Source organism: Diabrotica undecimpunctata, chromosome 8 (assembly GCF_040954645.1).
Source record: "Diabrotica undecimpunctata isolate CICGRU chromosome 8, icDiaUnde3, whole genome shotgun sequence".
Taxonomy (NCBI): Eukaryota; Metazoa; Arthropoda; class Insecta; order Coleoptera; family Chrysomelidae; genus Diabrotica; species Diabrotica undecimpunctata.
In genome coordinates, this window is record NC_092810.1 from 53,988,251 (window position 1) to 54,008,850 (window position 20,600).

Consider the following 20,600-nt stretch of genomic DNA (forward strand, 5'->3'; position numbering starts at 1 on the left):
CATTGCCTCCCATAGTTCTGACCTTGGTACAGAGTCATACGCCTTTCTCAGGTCCACAAATGCCAAATATATATCTCTATTTTTTGCTTTTTTGTTTTCCAACAGTTGTTCCAATGTATATATGTGGTCTATGGATGATCTTCCTGCCGTGAAGCCTCCCTGATCCTACCCGATTTTGCCTTTTATCGCTTGCTCTATCTTTTCTCGCAGTATCTTCCCATATACTCTTCCTATTGATGATATTACGCTTATTCCTCTGTAGTTTTCGCATCGTTTTCTATCTCCTTTCTTAAATATAGATGTCATATATGACTGCGTCCATTCCTTTGGGAGCTGTTCTCCATTTATGGCTTTCTGAAATATCCATTGTATTTAATTTAATTTTTTCTTTTGAGTTTTGCTTCAATCCTCTCAGTACTTTCCATGACTCCGAAGTTCTTGTACCTCCTATGTATGTTTTAATATTTAAGCAGGTTCTTTCCCATTCTTCTAAAACTGAAATACAAGAAGTTATATTCATCAATTTCCTTCCAGTTTGGTGAATGTTTCTAATTCAACCAATTGAAATCATCTATACATATCCAATTATTTATAGCAGTATCAAAAGAGGTATTTTTGAAATCGCTTTCAATGCCTTCATATTTCCAATTATAAGACGCAACTTTGATATCTTTACAGTCTTCCGTTATAGCTCTACTAGTTACATAAAGATAAATATCGGTATTTTTAGAATTGTGCAACCATAACTGTTAACACGCAATGACTAAAATACAATTCTCACAGTTTTCAGCGAATATTGAAATACGAGTACTAACTGGACCGGAGAGAAAAAAAGAAAAAAAAGTTATAATAAATCACGAAACGAAATCTGAGGATTTCTAATTGTCGAAACCAAATTCAGATTTCTGCTTTAATCTGTGCCTTCTAAGAATTGCAAGGCAAAACAGACGTTAATACAGATGTAATTAGAGACATGGGGAATCTAAAATTTCATTCCACATCATGTCTCCTCAACTAAGCAAAAATCCTTAGCGAATTGGTTTCTAGTACTCATAAAGAGTATACCGAAATAAAAGTATTTTGTCGCTATTGCGTCCATATCGAAGCCATTTTAGTGTTGCTTCTACTACGATAGGGAAGATTTTTTTCACGTTCAGAGCGTTTCTGAATCGCCCCTCCGAAGATTCCTTTTAGGCTAAAATACGTATGAGCGGATACACAAATGCACTGTACGTGAAATCAAATCTTAACTGTCTTTCCTTTTAAAAGTTATATTGTTTATTAGGTAGAAGCTCACAACTTACATTCAGGAACAAAGTAGTAGTTTACAAAGAAGTGCTCGAACCAGTATGGTACTATAGTTTGCAGTTATGAAACTGTAAATGAGAGTAACTATTCTTGCCTTTAAAGAGTCCAAAACCAAATACTGAGAAACATAGTTAACGCTCCGTGGTATATTCGCAACAAAGACCTACACTGAGAACTTCGTATAGCAACAATTAAAGAAGATTGCTTAGGGTCACGAAAATCGATTCCACAACCATAACAGGGAAATGTAAGAACTGTTATATAATTAATACCTAGTTTGCAGGCTCAAATGCACCAAACCTTTTGAAGTTATGTCTTCTTCTTTTTTCTACTTTATAAATAGGCTTAATGCCTGTTTTACTTCGGTTTTTAGCCTCAATTGACGTTGTCTGACCATCTTTTCCTCGGTCGTCCCAATGATCTTCTTCTATTTGGCGATTTGTCTCTTACTATTCGTACTATTCTATTTTCTGTTATTCTTTCGATGTGTTGATTCCATTCCACTTTTCTTCTTTTGGTCCACGCGTTTATTTCCTCTATACCACATCTCGCTCGTATTTCCTCTCCTCACTTCTTACTCTGTCTCTTAGAGTTTGACTTGTTATTTTTCGTAAGACTTTCATTTCTGATGTTTCCAGTAGTCTTTGTGTTTTCGCCGTATCTGCTCTTGTTTTCGCTGCGTACGTCGTTATCGGTCTTATTGTTGATTTATATATCCTGGTTTTCGTTTCCGTTGTGAGGTATTTGTTTCTCCAGATTGTGTTGTTGAGACATCCTGCTGCTCTGTTTGCCATGTTCACTTGTTTTTGTACTTCTTCTTCCACGTTTCCGTAGCTTGACAGTTTTATTCCCAAGTATTCAGTTTTCATCACTTGTTCTATTATTTTGTCATTTACGACTAGTTTACATCGTATCGGTTCCGCTGATATCACTATCGCATTAGTTTTCTCTGTTGAGATCTCCATGTTGTATATGAGCGCCGTATCTTCGAATTCTTTAATTAATCTTTGTAGGTTATCCTCATTTTCGGCTGTTATTATGGCGTCGTGTGCGTAGCATATTATCCTTATTTCCTTTTCTTCCATTCTATATCCTCTTCTTTTTTAAACTTTCTTTGTGATTTCATCCATTATCAGATTAAATATTAATGAGCTCAGCCAATCTCCTTGTCTAATGCCAGTTTCATATTTGATAGGTTGTGATAGTTTTCCTTTACATCTTACCACAGCTGTGTTATCTTTATATATATATTCTCAATGGTTTTTACTAAATCCAGTGATATAAATTTTTCACAATAATAAATGTATCGCGTCCCGAATTCTCACTATATCAAATGTTTTCTTCAAATCTAGCAGACACATATATTCGGGTTTGTTGTATTCCAGCGACTTTTCTTTTATTTGTCTTATTACAAAAACTGCATCCGTGCGTGATCTTCCTGTCCGAAATCCTTGCTGTTTCTCTTGCAGAGATATTCGTTCGTTTATTTTTGTCGCTATTATAACTTGAAGTTATGTGATAGTGATAAATATATAAATTATTTCAGTTATCAGTTATTCAAAATACCTAGGACAGTAAAGTAACAGATTAGGATAAATATAAAATTCTGGTTAGTCTTAGAATAAGGTGCATTCTTAATTTAACAAGTAATAAAATCATGGAAAAGAAAACTACAACTTTCTAACTTTTGTGGATATCTTAATCACGCAGGATATTTAACAAAGTTTACAGAAAACCAATCTAGACCAACATATATTTAAAATATCACTCAAACCACGACATGAATATCAAAAAGGAAATTAACTCTCATTATACAATAAAGGGTAAATTCTACAAGGAAAAGTAGAAGTAAACGAGGAAGGCGAACGATTTCCTGGTTGAACAATCTATGTACGTGGTTCAACGCAACAACCACAAATATTTTCAGACCATTAGTTTGTAAAATACAGATTGCCGTGATAGTCACCAACATCCAAAACGGATAGGCACTATAAGAAGAAAAAGATATAATAAAGTCCAAAATATCTGCTCTAAATGACCAAATTCATCATAAATAAGTCCACTCTACATCCAGACATTAAAAAATTTCTTATCCCTTAAAAAAATCATCCCAAATTCCAAGAATATACGGCCTGCCAAAAAACCATAAGCCTAATGTCCCCCTAAGATCCATCGTCAGTGCATACAACTGCCCACTCAGAAATTGGCAAAACATCTTGCCTTATCCTTACAACGATTTGCCGAAAATGCCTCGTCCTTCGTCAAAAATTCTTTCCATTTCATTGATCTTCTGAAAAAATTTTCTATTTTACCCTCAGATATACTAGTTAGTTTTAACATTGTTTCTTTATTCACCAACATTCCTATTGATAAAACCATTTCCATCTTGGACTCTAAACATTAAGACCCACATGGGACTTTACACAGTATCTCTTATAAAACTCTGCATGTCTAACACATACTTTTCATTATAAAATCATTCATACTGTCATATCAAATGTGCCTCATTGGGATCCTCCCATTTCTCCGTAATAGCTGATATCTACATATAGCATTTCGAAACAACAGTCCTGTCCTTATCAAATCTCAAACTCACCTGCTGGTAACCGATAAAGCAAATAAAGTCATCCCTCTTCTGGTCATAGTATTTTTGCACCAATAACTACATGCAAAAAAGTGCCTCTACTGTCCCCAAACCGTTTTTGAAAGAAACAAACTGTTTTTTCCTTAATCATAAATTAATAAATTTTCGATAACGCACCCAAGCGGTATATAAAAATAGTTTATAGTTTTAATGGGAGGTTTTGTAATAAAAATAATTTTACAAAATGACGTTAATCATTTCGTAAAATTAGTTGGAATAGGATTATATGGCAAGTAATTATACGTAATCTACACGCTTAAAATTTTCTGATCCCATTTAACATTATTGTACAAAGTGGAGCTCATCCGCCATTTTCCATAAGTACGTCATTATTTCTCATCAAACACTATGAAAATGTACTTCAAAATGAAATGAAATATCATAAACGCTATAAACAGTCGTATAGTGCAAAACATTGTTGACGGAAAAACTTTCGAAATACACTGTATAATCTAAATAGAGCAATCAGAAAAATACAACCGGTACAATTTAAAACATATTATTTCATTTTTATGATTGTAATCAATTATATTACCAAATTAGAAAAGGCTAATCTTATCTGTCATGCTGTTACAAATATCTTTTAAGATGAGAGATGTTAAGAAATATCTGATGAAATATTTTTCTCGATTAACAAGTTTTTTTGCGTAAAAAATATATACACACATTTCTCAATTGCTTTATTTTAGTATACTCTGAAGTTTGAAAATCCTCTTATAATGTAAGAGTATTGTAATATCGGATAAAAAAGGTATTCAATTGATAAAGGTGTATTATGTCTGAATTATTAAAAGCAATATTGCATGGAATATTTATTTATTTACAGTGCACAATTGGCCTGGTAGACCTAGGGCAAAAAGATGCATTTTTGAAATATTTTATGTCATTTTTCAATCAAATTATTGACGATATCTCTTTATCTTATTCTTTTCTGTTCTAGTCTAGAAGTCACCTACTTCCTTTAATTCACTCTCAACCTTTTCTATTCATCTTTCCCGAGATCTTCCTCTCTTTCTACTTCCTATGAGAGTCCTATGTAAAGCCATCTTCGGCCGTCTTCCCGCTAGCATTCTTTGTTTATGCCCCGCCACTTCATTCTTTTTGCCTTGACATATGTCGTAATACAATACTCCTGTACCGCTCATATACTTCGTGGTCGATTCTTCTTCTTCATCCTTTCTCATTTTTTATTTCTCTCAAAATGCTTCATTTCCCTTGTTCCCTTCATTTTTATTAAACGTCCTCGTATCGCATCCATATGTAGTAGTAGGTCTTATTACTGTTCAGTATATTTTAAGCTTTGTTTTTATCGATAAAAACTTAATAGACTTCTCAGACGTCCATATCTTCTGTTGCCCTTTTCCAGTTTTGCGCTTATCTCATTCTTCTCGTAGCCGTTCTCTGTTAAAATAACTCCCAAATAATTTAACTCAGTGACCCTAAATTCATACATTTTATCGCCATTAATTTGATCTTTGTCTTAGCCAGAAGCATTAAATTGCATTTCTTTCTAAATTACTATTTCTTATTATCGCTTCTAGAAGTAATTTGAACATACTTGTAAATAGTGAGCCTTCGAATCTGAATGAATCTGTTACCCTGAAAAGTTTGGTGTTCACAAGAGATCAATATATTATATCGCCGGGTAATTTAGACGACATTTTTCTACTAGAAAAACATTATGATAGGCAGTTGTTTTCTTTTCTCCTTAGTTTCATTAAAGACTTTTGGAAAAGTTGTATAGCATTCTTGATTATTATTTGAATCTTCGGTAAAGGGTCGTAATTCAATATTTCTTTACAAAATTATAATTGTGTACCATGCAAAATCTCTTCATAGCTTCCCAGTGACCATTTAGTTTTTTTTAAATAAATTATTTTGTTTTCTCCTCGTCTTTCTCGTAAGATAACTTGATTAACTTGTAAATCTTTGTATGTCAATAATACGTATCATTATTTCTAAATAATTACTCTAATATCTCAGTCAATCCTTGGTAAGTTATTTATATCGTTGGCAAATATTCCTCCATAAATTATTCCACCAGATTCTGACTTTCTGAATGTCGGTCGGTGGTTGCAGTCCACCCAACGCCAATATGTCAACATATCAGTGATGTTTCCAGCATTATTACACGTGAATGTCAAGATCTAAATCGATAGCTGTCTTATCATCTCAAATACTTGAGGTACTGTATAAGGTATGATACATCTAACGACGTCGGATCAAACAGTTAAAATAATATTTCCTCAATGTTTTTACTTTCGAAGGAGAGTGGCGAAAAAAATTTTATTAATAGAACTCAAAAGACTAAAAATAGCTTCTCCAAATAATTTTTCGCACCGTAGATGTAAGTATCGACGAAACTATTCAGTAAATAATGATATGTAATTCACGTCTTATGATTATGTTGCCAGAAAACGGGAGATTTTTTTTTATTTTTTTATAGGAGAGGTCTCGGACGTAAAAAAATGTCATGGCTGCGCAATATTCGACAATGGACAGGAATCCACAGCTATGAAATGCTTCGCAATGCTGCTAAAAACAGAATTATTTAATCCAGAATATTTAACATCTCACCTGACAAGACGATGTACGGTGGACGCCTACGCAGAAATGCATGGCACCTTAAGAAGAAGAAGAATAGGAGAAGAATTCTTCTGATCTGATCTGATTCTGATCAAATATCCAGTTGCATTGCCTGTCGTATGGTCGGTTCATCCTCCATATTGTCTGGAGTTCCAGGATGGTGTCTGATCGCTGCTCTTAGGAGGAACGAAGGTTTTTCGATTCTATCCTCTGCTTAGAAAGTTATGTATCCTCGCAGTCACGCTTAATAGCGAAGGGCGTAAGTCCCATAGAAACCTTTATTTATTTTCAACGAATGGTTTGACGACGAAGTGTTGCTTTAGCTCGTCTACCGATTGAGGAGTAATTCTAAGTCCGCTCGGACTTCTATTTACTCCTAACCATCGGTGGTCTATTGGAACACTGCGGCAGTTTGACACGTTCTGAAATAGTTTTAAAACGATCTAACTTTTATCTTTTTTGAAGATTAATATCTCCCTGACCAGTGAGTTTTCTCCTTAAGCTGCTCGATGGCTTTTGTTAGATAATTACAAGTCCATTTCCAGGTTTTTCTTTATCTCAACAAACGATAGTTGAATTGTCACAAACGCCACGTTCCTACACTTTCTATTGTTTGACAATATCGAAGTCGTGATACCTCGTGTTTATTTAAACACTTATAAAGCTGTAGAACCTTCTTTGTAGTGAAGTCTTCGTATTTCGATGAGGTTTTCAGATGGGTGAGAAATAAAAACGCAGAAGTTTCCTAAAATGGCTACTCAGCCAAATAGGTCATAAGAGTATCAAGATTAAGACTAGCTTGATCCCGATTGGAAGATACGCTGCTTTTGCGGAAGATCTTCCATCGGAAGACCAATAAAATTACAGTTAATAAAACCACTTGTAATTATCTGGCCAAAATAATAATCCTCTCTGTGATTCTTCCACTTTGGCGACATGTCACATATCGTAGTCCTTATAGTTGGAAAATAGGACCTTACCTCCCAATACTGTCGGACTGCATAGATTTTGCTAAAAATTTGGATTTAAGCTTGTTTTACCCTCCTTTGCAAAAGTTATATATGGGCGAAGTGTACTTTTTGTTTTACATGGGTTAAAACTACCCCTGAAAAACAGGAAAACACATATGCAGCGTTTTATGTAATAAAACATATGATAATTTGTACTTTAATACAAATTTTTAACCCTTAGAAACTACCGCGTCTAAAAAACGTTAAAAATTAATTGTTTATTATGTAAAATGCTTAACCTATGAAGTAAAATAAATAACAATAAAATGTCTATTTATAAATATTTTGAATAAAATCCTTTGTATAAAAAGGTATATAAAAAACCCAGTTGGGCTATGTTAAATTGGCAAAACGTTTTCGGAATAAGTATTCCATCATCAGTACCCTAAAAGTATTTAACCACTTAATTAAAAAGAATTGAAATAATTTAAGTTTTGACTAAGGTTAGTGTAAAATGTGGTTAATACTTACAAGTTAATACATGGATGTAGCCACTAAATATGGGGTTACAAACCCTTTAAAAATTGTTAATTGAAATTTAGTTTACATAATGTCTGTTTTACAATTTAGATGGTAAAGTTACCGTTGGATTGGTAACATGGCGACATATGACTCTGCAATAAGTTGCAAGTCCTGAGACGGTATGTCTACGAGGACTTCAATAAAGCAACTGATTAAAATGACAATCTTGGCAGGTTATGACGGAAGTTGTGACAGAGCAGTCAGTGTAACTATATGTGTCTATTTAAGACAAAAGCCAACGTTATTTAAAAATTGTGAAAAATTGAAATAAAATAAAATTATAACAGTATCAACCATCAATGTTATTGTTGTAAATTATGTATGTAAGATAAAGTTATGGTGAGAAAATTATGTGATTAAAGTTAGGCAACCAACTATACAGTGTCAAGTGGTGTGATGAAAAGATTCTAATATAAGGCCCTTTATGTTTTAATAACATCTGGTACCTGGAAAATGGAAACTAGACACAGGTGGACAGTTGGGTTCTTGAAAAGTATAGGAATTAATATGTTTGATATGTGAGAATATTATTCAATGAATGGAATAAAACTATTGTAGTATAAGACAGATGTAAAAATTGACTTATAACTCAATTATATTAGGCCCTGTATGTCAAAAAACAACATTTGGTACCTGGAAAATGTAGAATTTCTTGAGTTGCAAGTTCATAAATGTAATATCTGATTGGGTGTTAACAAACTGAGTGATGTAATTATATTTTGGGTGTTGACAGGTATCTGAAATGGACAAAAATTGATGGTTGGAAGTGGTTTTATAATGTGCTGGTCATAAAGTACTCAACTTATAACTTGAGAAAAGGCCCTATCTGTTATAAAGCAACACTAGGTACATAAGGAAAATAAAAGATTAAGTTATAAGTTGGTAGGTTGAATGAACTATTGGTCTATATTGAATATATTAGTAAACTGAAATTGTTGTTGGTGGCTCTGTTCAGTTTGAGTAAAGAGGATAAAAAATTAAGGTGTTATTTGAGAGAATTTTGATAAACGGATAGACTACGGAAGGCTGAGGTCCCCAGAGAACCGAAGCCAAACCCTGAGGGAATTGTGTGGAGAAGTAAAATAAGAATTTAATAGTCGGGAAGGGGTGGGGGATGACGGGTGATCTGATCTGAATTTGGAAATGACGAAATAGAGGAATGTAAAGTATTGGTTATAGTGGTTAAGAAATGAAATTTGGTTTGAAAAGTAAAGAGTGTGATAAATGGAGAGTAAAGTGTATTGGAAGAAAAGTTATTAGAATTAACTAAGAAGGATGATAAACTAATAATGAATATGGATTTTTAATTATAGAAGTAGATTGGGAATGTGGGTTAGGAGAATAGTTGGCGATGTAGAGGGAGAAAATCTCGATTGAACGAAACATGGCGATTAACGCAATTTGGACTTTTTTGTTTTTCTTTAAGAATTTCAAGATCTTCATATAAATCTAATTTGAGGAAATTTTTTTGGGAGATATTGTGGATAAGTGAAACGTCTTCTGGGATATTGAGGGTGTGGTTGTGTTCTTTGAGATGTTGGGAGAAAGTGGAAGTATTTTCTCTTTTTATGTGCTCTAGAGAGCGTGAAGAAAGAGATCTGCATGTTCTACCTATGTAGGTGGCATTGCAATCTGAACATTTAAGTCTATATACTCCACTCCGGTTCATATAATTGATAGGATCTTTGGAATTAGAAATATGTTGTCCCAGATTGTTGGGTACTTTGAAAGAAACATGGATGTTTTCAACCGAACGTTGGATGAGATTTCGAATATCTCCAGAAAGACTTTCATGATAGAAAGGGAGTGAAACATAGTTGGGTTTGGTGGTAAGGTCTCTGGGGAACGCAGTCTCCCGCAGGGTCTTAAGGCGTTTTTTGTGGATGAATTTGTTAATGATGTTGTGATCGTATCCGTTGTTGACTGCTATTTGTCTGAGTATATTTAGTTCTTTTTTGTAGTTTAAATCTGACAGTGGAATGCTTTCTAGACGATGGATGTAACTATGAAAAGCTGCATGTTTATGTGACATGGGATGGTTGGATGAAAATGGAATTACGTGGTCAGTCTGTGTAGGTTTCCTATAGATACTGAAGTCGAAGTGGTCATTTAATCTGGTGATGGTTAGATCAAGAAAATTAATTGACTTGGAAGATTCTAGTTCCATGGTGAACTTGATATTGGGGTGAATTTGGTTGATTTTGGAAAGTAAAAGTTCAGCTGAATTGGAATTACCTGAAATGAAGACTAAACAGTCATCAACATAGCGAAACCAGTGTAATATTTCAGGGTTTTTCATGATCTGTGTGGATTCTAAATGATCCATGAAGACATCAGCTAATAGAGGGGAGAGACAGCTGCCCATGGCTAAGCCATCAGGTTGTCTATAGTAATTGTTGTTAAAAACGAAGAAATCTTGATCTAAACAAAGTTGTAAAAGTTGGATAATGTAGGTAGTGGTAGATGAGGTAATGGAGTTGGCTCTTAGAAGTGAATGAACCAGATTAATTGTTTCTAGTTTGGGGACAGAGGTGAATAGATTGCTAACATCAAATGAAAGCATAGTGATGTTGGGGTGAAGATTGATGTGTTGTAAATTATTGACTAGATGACTAGTATTTTTGACTGAGAATCGAGGGGTGAAGTTCGTCAAATTATTAATTAGATTCAATATAAATTTTGATAGGATGGAAACTGGAGTGTTTATGAAACTAACAACTGGACGAATGGGAATGCCCTCCTTGTGTATCTTAGGTAAACCATACAGTCTGGGTGTCAAAGGGTTACTTGGGATTTTATAATATGGTGCAAAATGTTCAGAGAAGAAGTCTGTGAAATTTTTAATGTTATCTTTTAATTTGTTTATAAACTTTTTAGAGGGGTCTGTTGCAAGTAAAGTGAAGTTATTATTATCAAGGAAAGTAGAAACTTTATTGTTATATGATGTTTGATCTAAAATCACTAGACAGTTACCTTTGTCAGCTTTGCTGATGATTAAATTATTGGATCTGATTTTCTTCTTGATGGAATGAAGAGTCTTGAGGTGTTCATTGCGTTTATTTTGAGACAGTTGATGAAAATTGGGTGTTGAATGAAAATTGGGTGTTAAATGAAGATTTTGTGTGTTGGAAGAAAAGTTGGAAGATGAGGGTGTGTTGGTATTAAGTACTGTTGAAGAATTAGAAGGATAATTTTTGTTTTTAAATTTGTTGATGGTATTGAAGCAAGAGTTTCTGATAGAAGTTTTTTGATTTAACGGGACTGAGAGGTTTTGGATGATAATATCTAGCTCAATGGAGAGACTCTGAAGGTCTTTTTCAGAAACCTTACGGGGGATGGAGTATTTGAGACCTAGGTTTAGAAGATGAAGTTCATTGTTGTCGAAGGTAACTGAAGAGAGATTTTTTAATCTTGGGTGAAAAGAAAAATTAGAGAATTTACTGTTGTTGTTACTGTTACTATTTGATGAATTAGGTTTATTTTTGATAAGATTATTTAATTTAGATTTAAGTTTATTGAATTTGGTAAAAGTTACATTGTCCAATCTGTCCTGAACATCATTCAAAAAATTATTTAAATTGTCAAAGCCCATGCAATCAAGTAGAGAGTCATATGTTACCTTAAGTTTACAATCAATGTAGTTGAGCTTTCCATAATGGTTACAAATCTCCTTTTTCAAAATTTTCCGTTGGAAGGTGTTCTTTAGGTTGACTGGAACATTTCCTGGAGTTTTTATCTTACAAAAAGTAGGGAAGACCTGGTTATTTATACATTGGGAGATGAACCAAATATCCAGCTTCAAAGTGCATCTTTTAGTGGCTAAGCGCATGTACTGGGGAGCCAAGTTGACCATACCGTCAAATTAAAATCCACAAGGAAACTAAGTTCCTGTGTTTGGCTGTATACCATATATTAAAAATTTTGAATAAAATCCTTTGTATAAAAAGGTATATAAAAAACCCAGTTGGGCTATGTTAAATTGGCAAAACGTTTTCGGAATAAGTATTCCATCATCAGTACCCTAAAAGTATTTAACCACTTAATTAAAAAGAATTGAAATAATTTAAGTTTTGACTAAGGTTAGTGTAAAATGTGGTTAATACTTACAAGTTAATACATGGATGTAGCCACTAAATATGGGGTTACAAACCCTTTAAAAATTGTTAATTGAAATTTAGTTTACATAATGTCTGTTTTACAATTTAGATGGTAAAGTTACCGTTGGATTGGTAACATGGCGACATATGACTCTGCAATAAGTTGCAAGTCCTGAGACGGTATGTCTACGAGGACTTCAATAAAGCAACTGATTAAAATGACAATCTTGGCAGGTTATGACGGAAGTTGTGACAGAGCAGTCAGTGTAACTATATGTGTCTATTTAAGACAAAAGCCAACGTTATTTAAAAATTGTGAAAAATTGAAATAAAATAAAATTATAACAGTATCAACCATCAATGTTATTGTTGTAAATTATGTATGTAAGATAAAGTTATGGTGAGAAAATTATGTGATTAAAGTTAGGCAACCAACTATACAGTGTCAAGTGGTGTGATGAAAAGATTCTAATATAAGGCCCTTTATGTTTTAATAACATCTGGTACCTGGAAAATGGAAACTAGACACAGGTGGACAGTTGGGTTCTTGAAAAGTATAGGAATTAATATGTTTGATATGTGAGAATATTATTCAATGAATGGAATAAAACTATTGTAGTATAAGACAGATGTAAAAATTGACTTATAACTCAATTATATTAGGCCCTGTATGTCAAAAAACAACATTTGGTACCTGGAAAATGTAGAATTTCTTGAGTTGCAAGTTCATAAATGTAATATCTGATTGGGTGTTAACAAACTGAGTGATGTAATTATATTTTGGGTGTTGACAGGTATCTGAAATGGACAAAAATTGATGGTTGGAAGTGGTTTTATAATGTGCTGGTCATAAAGTACTCAACTTATAACTTGAGAAAAGGCCCTATCTGTTATAAAGCAACACTAGGTACATAAGGAAAATAAAAGATTAAGTTATAAGTTGGTAGGTTGAATGAACTATTGGTCTATATTGAATATATTAGTAAACTGAAATTGTTGTTGGTGGCTCTGTTCAGTTTGAGTAAAGAGGATAAAAAATTAAGGTGTTATTTGAGAGAATTTTGATAAACGGATAGACTACGGAAGGCTGAGGTCCCCAGAGAACCGAAGCCAAACCCTGAGGGAATTGTGTGGAGAAGTAAAATAAGAATTTAATAGTCGGGAAGGGGTGGGGGATGACGGGTGATCTGATCTGAATTTGGAAATGACGAAATAGAGGAATGTAAAGTATTGGTTATAGTGGTTAAGAAATGAAATTTGGTTTGAAAAGTAAAGAGTGTGATAAATGGAGAGTAAAGTGTATTGGAAGAAAAGTTATTAGAATTAACTAAGAAGGATGATAAACTAATAATGAATATGGATTTTTAATTATAGAAGTAGATTGGGAATGTGGGTTAGGAGAATAGTTGGCGATGTAGAGGGAGAAAATCTCGATTGAACGAAACATGGCGATTAACGCAATTTGGACTTTTTTGTTTTTCTTTAAGAATTTCAAGATCTTCATATAAATCTAATTTGAGGAAATTTTTTTGGGAGATATTGTGGATAAGTGAAACGTCTTCTGGGATATTGAGGGTGTGGTTGTGTTCTTTGAGATGTTGGGAGAAAGTGGAAGTATTTTCTCTTTTTATGTGCTCTAGAGAGCGTGAAGAAAGAGATCTGCATGTTCTACCTATGTAGGTGGCATTGCAATCTGAACATTTAAGTCTATATACTCCACTCCGGTTCATATAATTGATAGGATCTTTGGAATTAGAAATATGTTGTCCCAGATTGTTGGGTACTTTGAAAGAAACATGGATGTTTTCAACCGAACGTTGGATGAGATTTCGAATATCTCCAGAAAGACTTTCATGATAGAAAGGGAGTGAAACATAGTTGGGTTTGGTGGTAAGGTCTCTGGGGAACGCAGTCTCCCGCAGGGTCTTAAGGCGTTTTTTGTGGATGAATTTGTTAATGATGTTGTGATCGTATCCGTTGTTGACTGCTATTTGTCTGAGTATATTTAGTTCTTTTTTGTAGTTTAAATCTGACAGTGGAATGCTTTCTAGACGATGGATGTAACTATGAAAAGCTGCATGTTTATGTGACATGGGATGGTTGGATGAAAATGGAATTACGTGGTCAGTCTGTGTAGGTTTCCTATAGATACTGAAGTCGAAGTGGTCATTTAATCTGGTGATGGTTAGATCAAGAAAATTAATTGACTTGGAAGATTCTAGTTCCATGGTGAACTTGATATTGGGGTGAATTTGGTTGATTTTGGAAAGTAAAAGTTCAGCTGAATTGGAATTACCTGAAATGAAGACTAAACAGTCATCAACATAGCGAAACCAGTGTAATATTTCAGGGTTTTTCATGATCTGTGTGGATTCTAAATGATCCATGAAGACATCAGCTAATAGAGGGGAGAGACAGCTGCCCATGGCTAAGCCATCAGGTTGTCTATAGTAATTGTTGTTAAAAACGAAGAAATCTTGATCTAAACAAAGTTGTAAAAGTTGGATAATGTAGGTAGTGGTAGATGAGGTAATGGAGTTGGCTCTTAGAAGTGAATGAACCAGATTAATTGTTTCTAGTTTGGGGACAGAGGTGAATAGATTGCTAACATCAAATGAAAGCATAGTGATGTTGGGGTGAAGATTGATGTGTTGTAAATTATTGACTAGATGACTAGTATTTTTGACTGAGAATCGAGGGGTGAAGTTCGTCAAATTATTAATTAGATTCAATATAAATTTTGATAGGATGGAAACTGGAGTGTTTATGAAACTAACAACTGGACGAATGGGTGTCAAAGGGTTACTTGGGATTTTATAATATGGTGCAAAATGTTCAGAGAAGAAGTCTGTGAAATTTTTAATGTTATCTTTTAATTTGTTTATAAACTTTTTAGAGGGGTCTGTTGCAAGTAAAGTGAAGTTATTATTATCAAGGAAAGTAGAAACTTTATTGTTATATGATGTTTGATCTAAAATCACTAGACAGTTACCTTTGTCAGCTTTGCTGATGATTAAATTATTGGATCTGATTTTCTTCTTGATGGAATGAAGAGTCTTGAGGTGTTCATTGCGTTTATTTTGAGACAGTTGATGAAAATTGGGTGTTGAATGAAAATTGGGTGTTAAATGAAGATTTTGTGTGTTGGAAGAAAAGTTGGAAGATGAGGGTGTGTTGGTATTAAGTACTGTTGAAGAATTAGAAGGATAATTTTTGTTTTTAAATTTGTTGATGGTATTGAAGCAAGAGTTTCTGATAGAAGTTTTTTGATTTAACGGGACTGAGAGGTTTTGGATGATAATATCTAGCTCAATGGAGAGACTCTGAAGGTCTTTTTCAGAAACCTTACGGGGGATGGAGTATTTGAGACCTAGGTTTAGAAGATGAAGTTCATTGTTGTCTATTCACCTCTGTCCCCAAACTAGAAACAATTAATCTGGTTCATTCACTTCTAAGAGCCAACTCCATTACCTCATCTACCACTACCTACATTATCCAACTTTTACAACTTTGTTTAGATCAAGATTTCTTCGTTTTTAACAACAATTACTATAGACAACCTGATGGCTTAGCCATGGGCAGCTGTCTCTCCCCTCTATTAGCTGATGTCTTCATGGATCATTTAGAATCCACACAGATCATGAAAAACCCTGAAATATTACACTGGTTTCGCTATGTTGATGACTGTTTAGTCTTCATTTCAGGTAATTCCAATTCAGCTGAACTTTTACTTTCCAAAATCAACCAAATTCACCCCAATATCAAGTTCACCATGGAACTAGAATCTTCCAAGTCAATTAATTTTCTTGATCTAACCATCACCAGATTAAATGACCACTTCGACTTCAGTATCTATAGGAAACCTACACAGACTGACCACGTAATTCCATTTTCATCCAACCATCCCATGTCACATAAACATGCAGCTTTTCATAGTTACATCCATCGTCTAGAAAGCATTCCACTGTCAGATTTAAACTACAAAAAAGAACTAAATATACTCAGACAAATAGCAGTCAACAACGGATACGATCACAACATCATTAACAAATTCATCCACAAAAAACGCCTTAAGACCCTGCGGGAGACTGCGTTCCCCAGAGACCTTACCACCAAACCCAACTATGTTTCACTCCCTTTCTATCATGAAAGTCTTTCTGGAGATATTCGAAATCTCATCCAACGTTCGGTTGAAAACATCCATGTTTCTTTCAAAGTACCCAACAATCTGGGACAACATATTTCTAATTCCAAAGATCCTATCAATTATATGAACCGGAGTGGAGTATATAGACTTAAATGTTCAGATTGCAATGCCACCTACATAGGTAGAACATGCAGATCTCTTTCTTCACGCTCTCTAGAGCACATAAAAAGAGAAAATACTTCCACTTTCTCCCAACATCTCAAAGAACACAACCACACCCTCAATATCCCAGAAGACGTTTCACTTATCCACAATATCTCCCAAAAAAATTTCCTCAAATTAGATTTATATGAAGATCTTGAAATTCTTAAAGAAAAACAAAAAAGTCCAAATTGCGTTAATCGCCATGTTTCGTTCAATCGAGATTTTCTCCCTCTACATCGCCAACTATTCTCCTAACCCACATTCCCAATCTACTTCTATAATTAAAAATCCATATTCATTATTAGTTTATCATCCTTCTTAGTTAATTCTAATAACTTTTCTTCCAATACACTTTACTCTCCATTTATCACACTCTTTACTTTTCAAACCAAATTTCATTTCTTAACCACTATAACCAATACTTTACATTCCTCTATTTCGTCATTTCCAAATTCAGATCAGATCACCCGTCATCCCCCACCCCTTCCCGACTATTAAATTCTTATTTTACTTCTCCACACAATTCCCTCAGGGTTTGGCTTCGGTTCTCTGGGGACCTCAGCCTTCCGTAGTCTATCCGTTTATCAAAATTCTCTCAAATAACACCTTAATTTTTTATCCTCTTTACTCAAACTGAACAGAGCCACCAACAACAATTTCAGTTTACTAATATATTCAATATAGACCAATAGTTCATTCAACCTACCAACTTATAACTTAATCTTTTATTTTCCTTATGTACCTAGTGTTGCTTTATAACAGATAGGGCCTTTTCTCAAGTTATAAGTTGAGTACTTTATGACCAGCACATTATAAAACCACTTCCAACCATCAATTTTTGTCCATTTCAGATACCTGTCAACACCCAAAATATAATTACATCACTCAGTTTGTTAACACCCAATCAGATATTACATTTATGAACTTGCAACTCAAGAAATTCTACATTTTCCAGGTACCAAATGTTGTTTTTTGACATACAGGGCCTAATATAATTGAGTTATAAGTCAATTTTTACATCTGTCTTATACTACAATAGTTTTATTCCATTCATTGAATAATATTCTCACATATCAAACATATTAATTCCTATACTTTTCAAGAACCCAACTGTCCACCTGTGTCTAGTTTCCATTTTCCAGGTACCAGATGTTATTAAAACATAAAGGGCCTTATATTAGAATCTTTTCATCACACCACTTGACACTGTATAGTTGGTTGCCTAACTTTAATCACATAATTTTCTCACCATAACTTTATCTTACATACATAATTTACAACAATAACATTGATGGTTGATACTGTTATAATTTTATTTTATTTCAATTTTTCACAATTTTTAAATAACGTTGGCTTTTGTCTTAAATAGACACATATAGTTACACTGACTGCTCTGTCACAACTTCCGTCATAACCTGCCAAGATTGTCATTTTAATCAGTTGCTTTATTGAAGTCCTCGTAGACATACCGTCTCAGGACTTGCAACTTATTGCAGAGTCATATGTCGCCATGTTACCAATCCAACGGTAACTTTACCATCTAAATTGTAAAACAGACATTATGTAAACTAAATTTCAATTAACAATTTTTAAAGGGTTTGTAACCCCATATTTAGTGGCTACATCCATGTATTAACTTGTAAGTATTAACCACATTTTACACTAACCTTAGTCAAAACTTAAATTATTTCAATTCTTTTTAATTAAGTGGTTAAATACTTTTAGGGTACTGATGATGGAATACTTATTCCGAAAACGTTTTGCCAATTTAACATAGCCCAACTGGGTTTTTTATATACCTTTTTATACAAAGGATTTTATTCAAAATTTTTAATATATGGTATACAGCCAAACACAGGAACTTAGTTTCCTTGTGGATTTTATTTATAAATAGTTCAAAATGTTTTAATTTTCCATTTATATAACTAAAACTTTATATATCGCTTCTGAAACAATATTTCTTTGGTTTAAACTCTTCAACCCTTAAAAATAACTCCTAGAAAGTACTACAACATTAATAATTGTTTTGTACACATTAAAATTCCAAATTTATGCATTTAAATCAATAAAAATTTGTGCCTTGTTTATCAAACATTATTTCTTTAGTTGCAATTGGTTAACCCATTCGAAACTACCCCTATGCTACTAACAGTACGAAGCACTTAATATTACTCTTGTTTATGCCCATATACTTATTCATCTACAAATCTATTATGCGTACTTAAGATATGTACTTAAGATATGTATTTTTGTAACTCCAAAATACCTACGTATATTTTTTAAAAATTTTGGTTTGTCTTTAATATGTCAGTTCATTTTCAAGCTTTGATACATGAATATGTAGCCATTTAAAAGGTAATTTTAAGAGCTACAAAGCTAGGTTCAGTAGACAAATAGATTGTGGAGTGGATAGAAGTGTAGTTTGAATAGATTCAGCGACCATATCTTACTTTATATTGTATCTGTAACAATAACTCGTAACAACTGAATCTCATTCTTTTTTTATAAGATTCATTTTTGTTCTACATACATTTTTTATCAAAGGCATATTTTTTGAGTTAATAATGAAAAACCGTTGAAAAACGTGACCTTTTTGAACGAAAATAAGCTATTTTCAAACATAAATAGCTCAAATCAAACAGTATTGACTTTCTGAAAAAACTTTATAAACTAAAAGTTACTTAGAATTTGATCCTCTATCGGTTCTCGTAATAATTTTGTCCAAAAGACTTTTCACCCCCGAGACGGGTTATCAACCACCCCTGGAGTGGAAGCACATATCGGCGTTATATAAATTTTGTTATTATATAACTCATTAAATTACATGTAAATCGGTAAATGTAAACAGGCCTGTCTCGTTACAATTGAAAACAGCTATAAAAATTAACTTTTGTAGTAAATCCCAGTAATAAGAATTTATACAAATTTATCTAGAGCTACCACCAAGTCTAGACAATAACCACTTGATAATACATATATACATATTACACACTTGAATTATCAGTTGTAAAGTATGTATTATTATCAAGATTTATAAATTTTTAAGAAAGTAAGAAATAATATTAAAATTAAATGGAACCATATAAAAAAGTATATTGGAACACTGTATAATACTTAATAATATAAATAAAATCATATTTATAAGTATATAAATGCCAATAATTGGACATTCGCATAAATATCAGTGTGTGACATATAGGTCAATATCGTTGTCAAGATAAACGTTGTGTATAAACACCTATGTTCTCAAATTTTTATTAAAAATGGTAAACAAACTAGTTTATGTATATTTCTTCTTCTCCTTTTTGTTTAAATATCTCTTAGTAATAGATGGGCATTTATTGAACCATGATATAGGATGTATTTGCTTATTGATTTTTGAATAAAATAAATAATTTTTGCAATATCCTTCATACCATTATTAAAAAACAAATATTTTAACATATCTGTGTTGTTTTAAAAACATGTACAAAGCACTAATATTGTCTTCTTTATTGCGGCCTGGAATTCCTTCATGCCACAACATAGAGTGAAATTTTCTTTATTCTTTCTTCCTACAGGTGCAAAGGTTTCATGATAGGCTACCAAACGCTTTACAAATAATACTTTTTTGAATGTCCACTCTTGGCAACATTATAACCTTCTTCATGTCACTTGAAAAACATATTACATTATATGATATTTTTTCATCAGAAAATCTTTTATATGCGTTTCTTGCTTCTATAACTAATTTGTTATGAGCTTTCCATTGTTTACAAATATCACACGATATGTCAAGATTTTTTTGTGGGCATGAAGAGTAAACTACTCACATTTTTTGCATTCCTCGTGTCCTAGTTATGCTAATGATATATGTTGTTGCTTAACGATTTGTCTGTATAAATCATATGAAACTTTCCCTTTAATTTTTTTTTTAAGGTTTGATTTTTCCAAGAGTTTTTATCAGAGTGAATTTTTCCTTACTTCTCCAGTATAATATTATATTTATTGTCTGCACTTCTTCTTATTCAAGTGCCATCTCCGCGGCGGAAGTCGGCAATCATCGTAGCTATTCGTAATTTTGAGACGGCTGCTCTGAAAAG

General features: G+C 33.2%; 2 protein-coding genes across 2 annotated transcripts in view; both read left to right on the top strand.

The window, feature by feature from the left end:
• LOC140447553 (peptide transporter family 1-like) overlaps window positions 1-20,600 on the top strand; it is a 184,308-nt gene that overhangs the window by 51,717 nt on the left and 111,991 nt on the right. The gene's annotated exons all lie outside the window — the stretch shown is intronic.
• LOC140447555 (uncharacterized) lies at window positions 15,576-18,397 on the top strand. The gene is made up of 2 exons (XM_072540269.1): window positions 15,576-18,157; window positions 18,244-18,397. The coding sequence occupies exon 1, from the start codon at window positions 15,742-15,744 to the stop codon at window positions 16,771-16,773; it is 1,032 nt and encodes a 343-aa protein (XP_072396370.1). The 5' UTR covers window positions 15,576-15,741; the 3' UTR covers window positions 16,774-18,157; window positions 18,244-18,397.

Excerpts from the sequence above, each read along its gene's own strand:
- LOC140447555 (XM_072540269.1), top strand. The coding sequence starts at position 15,742 with ATGGGCAGCTGTCTCTCCCCTCTATTAGCTGATGTCTTCATGGATCAT.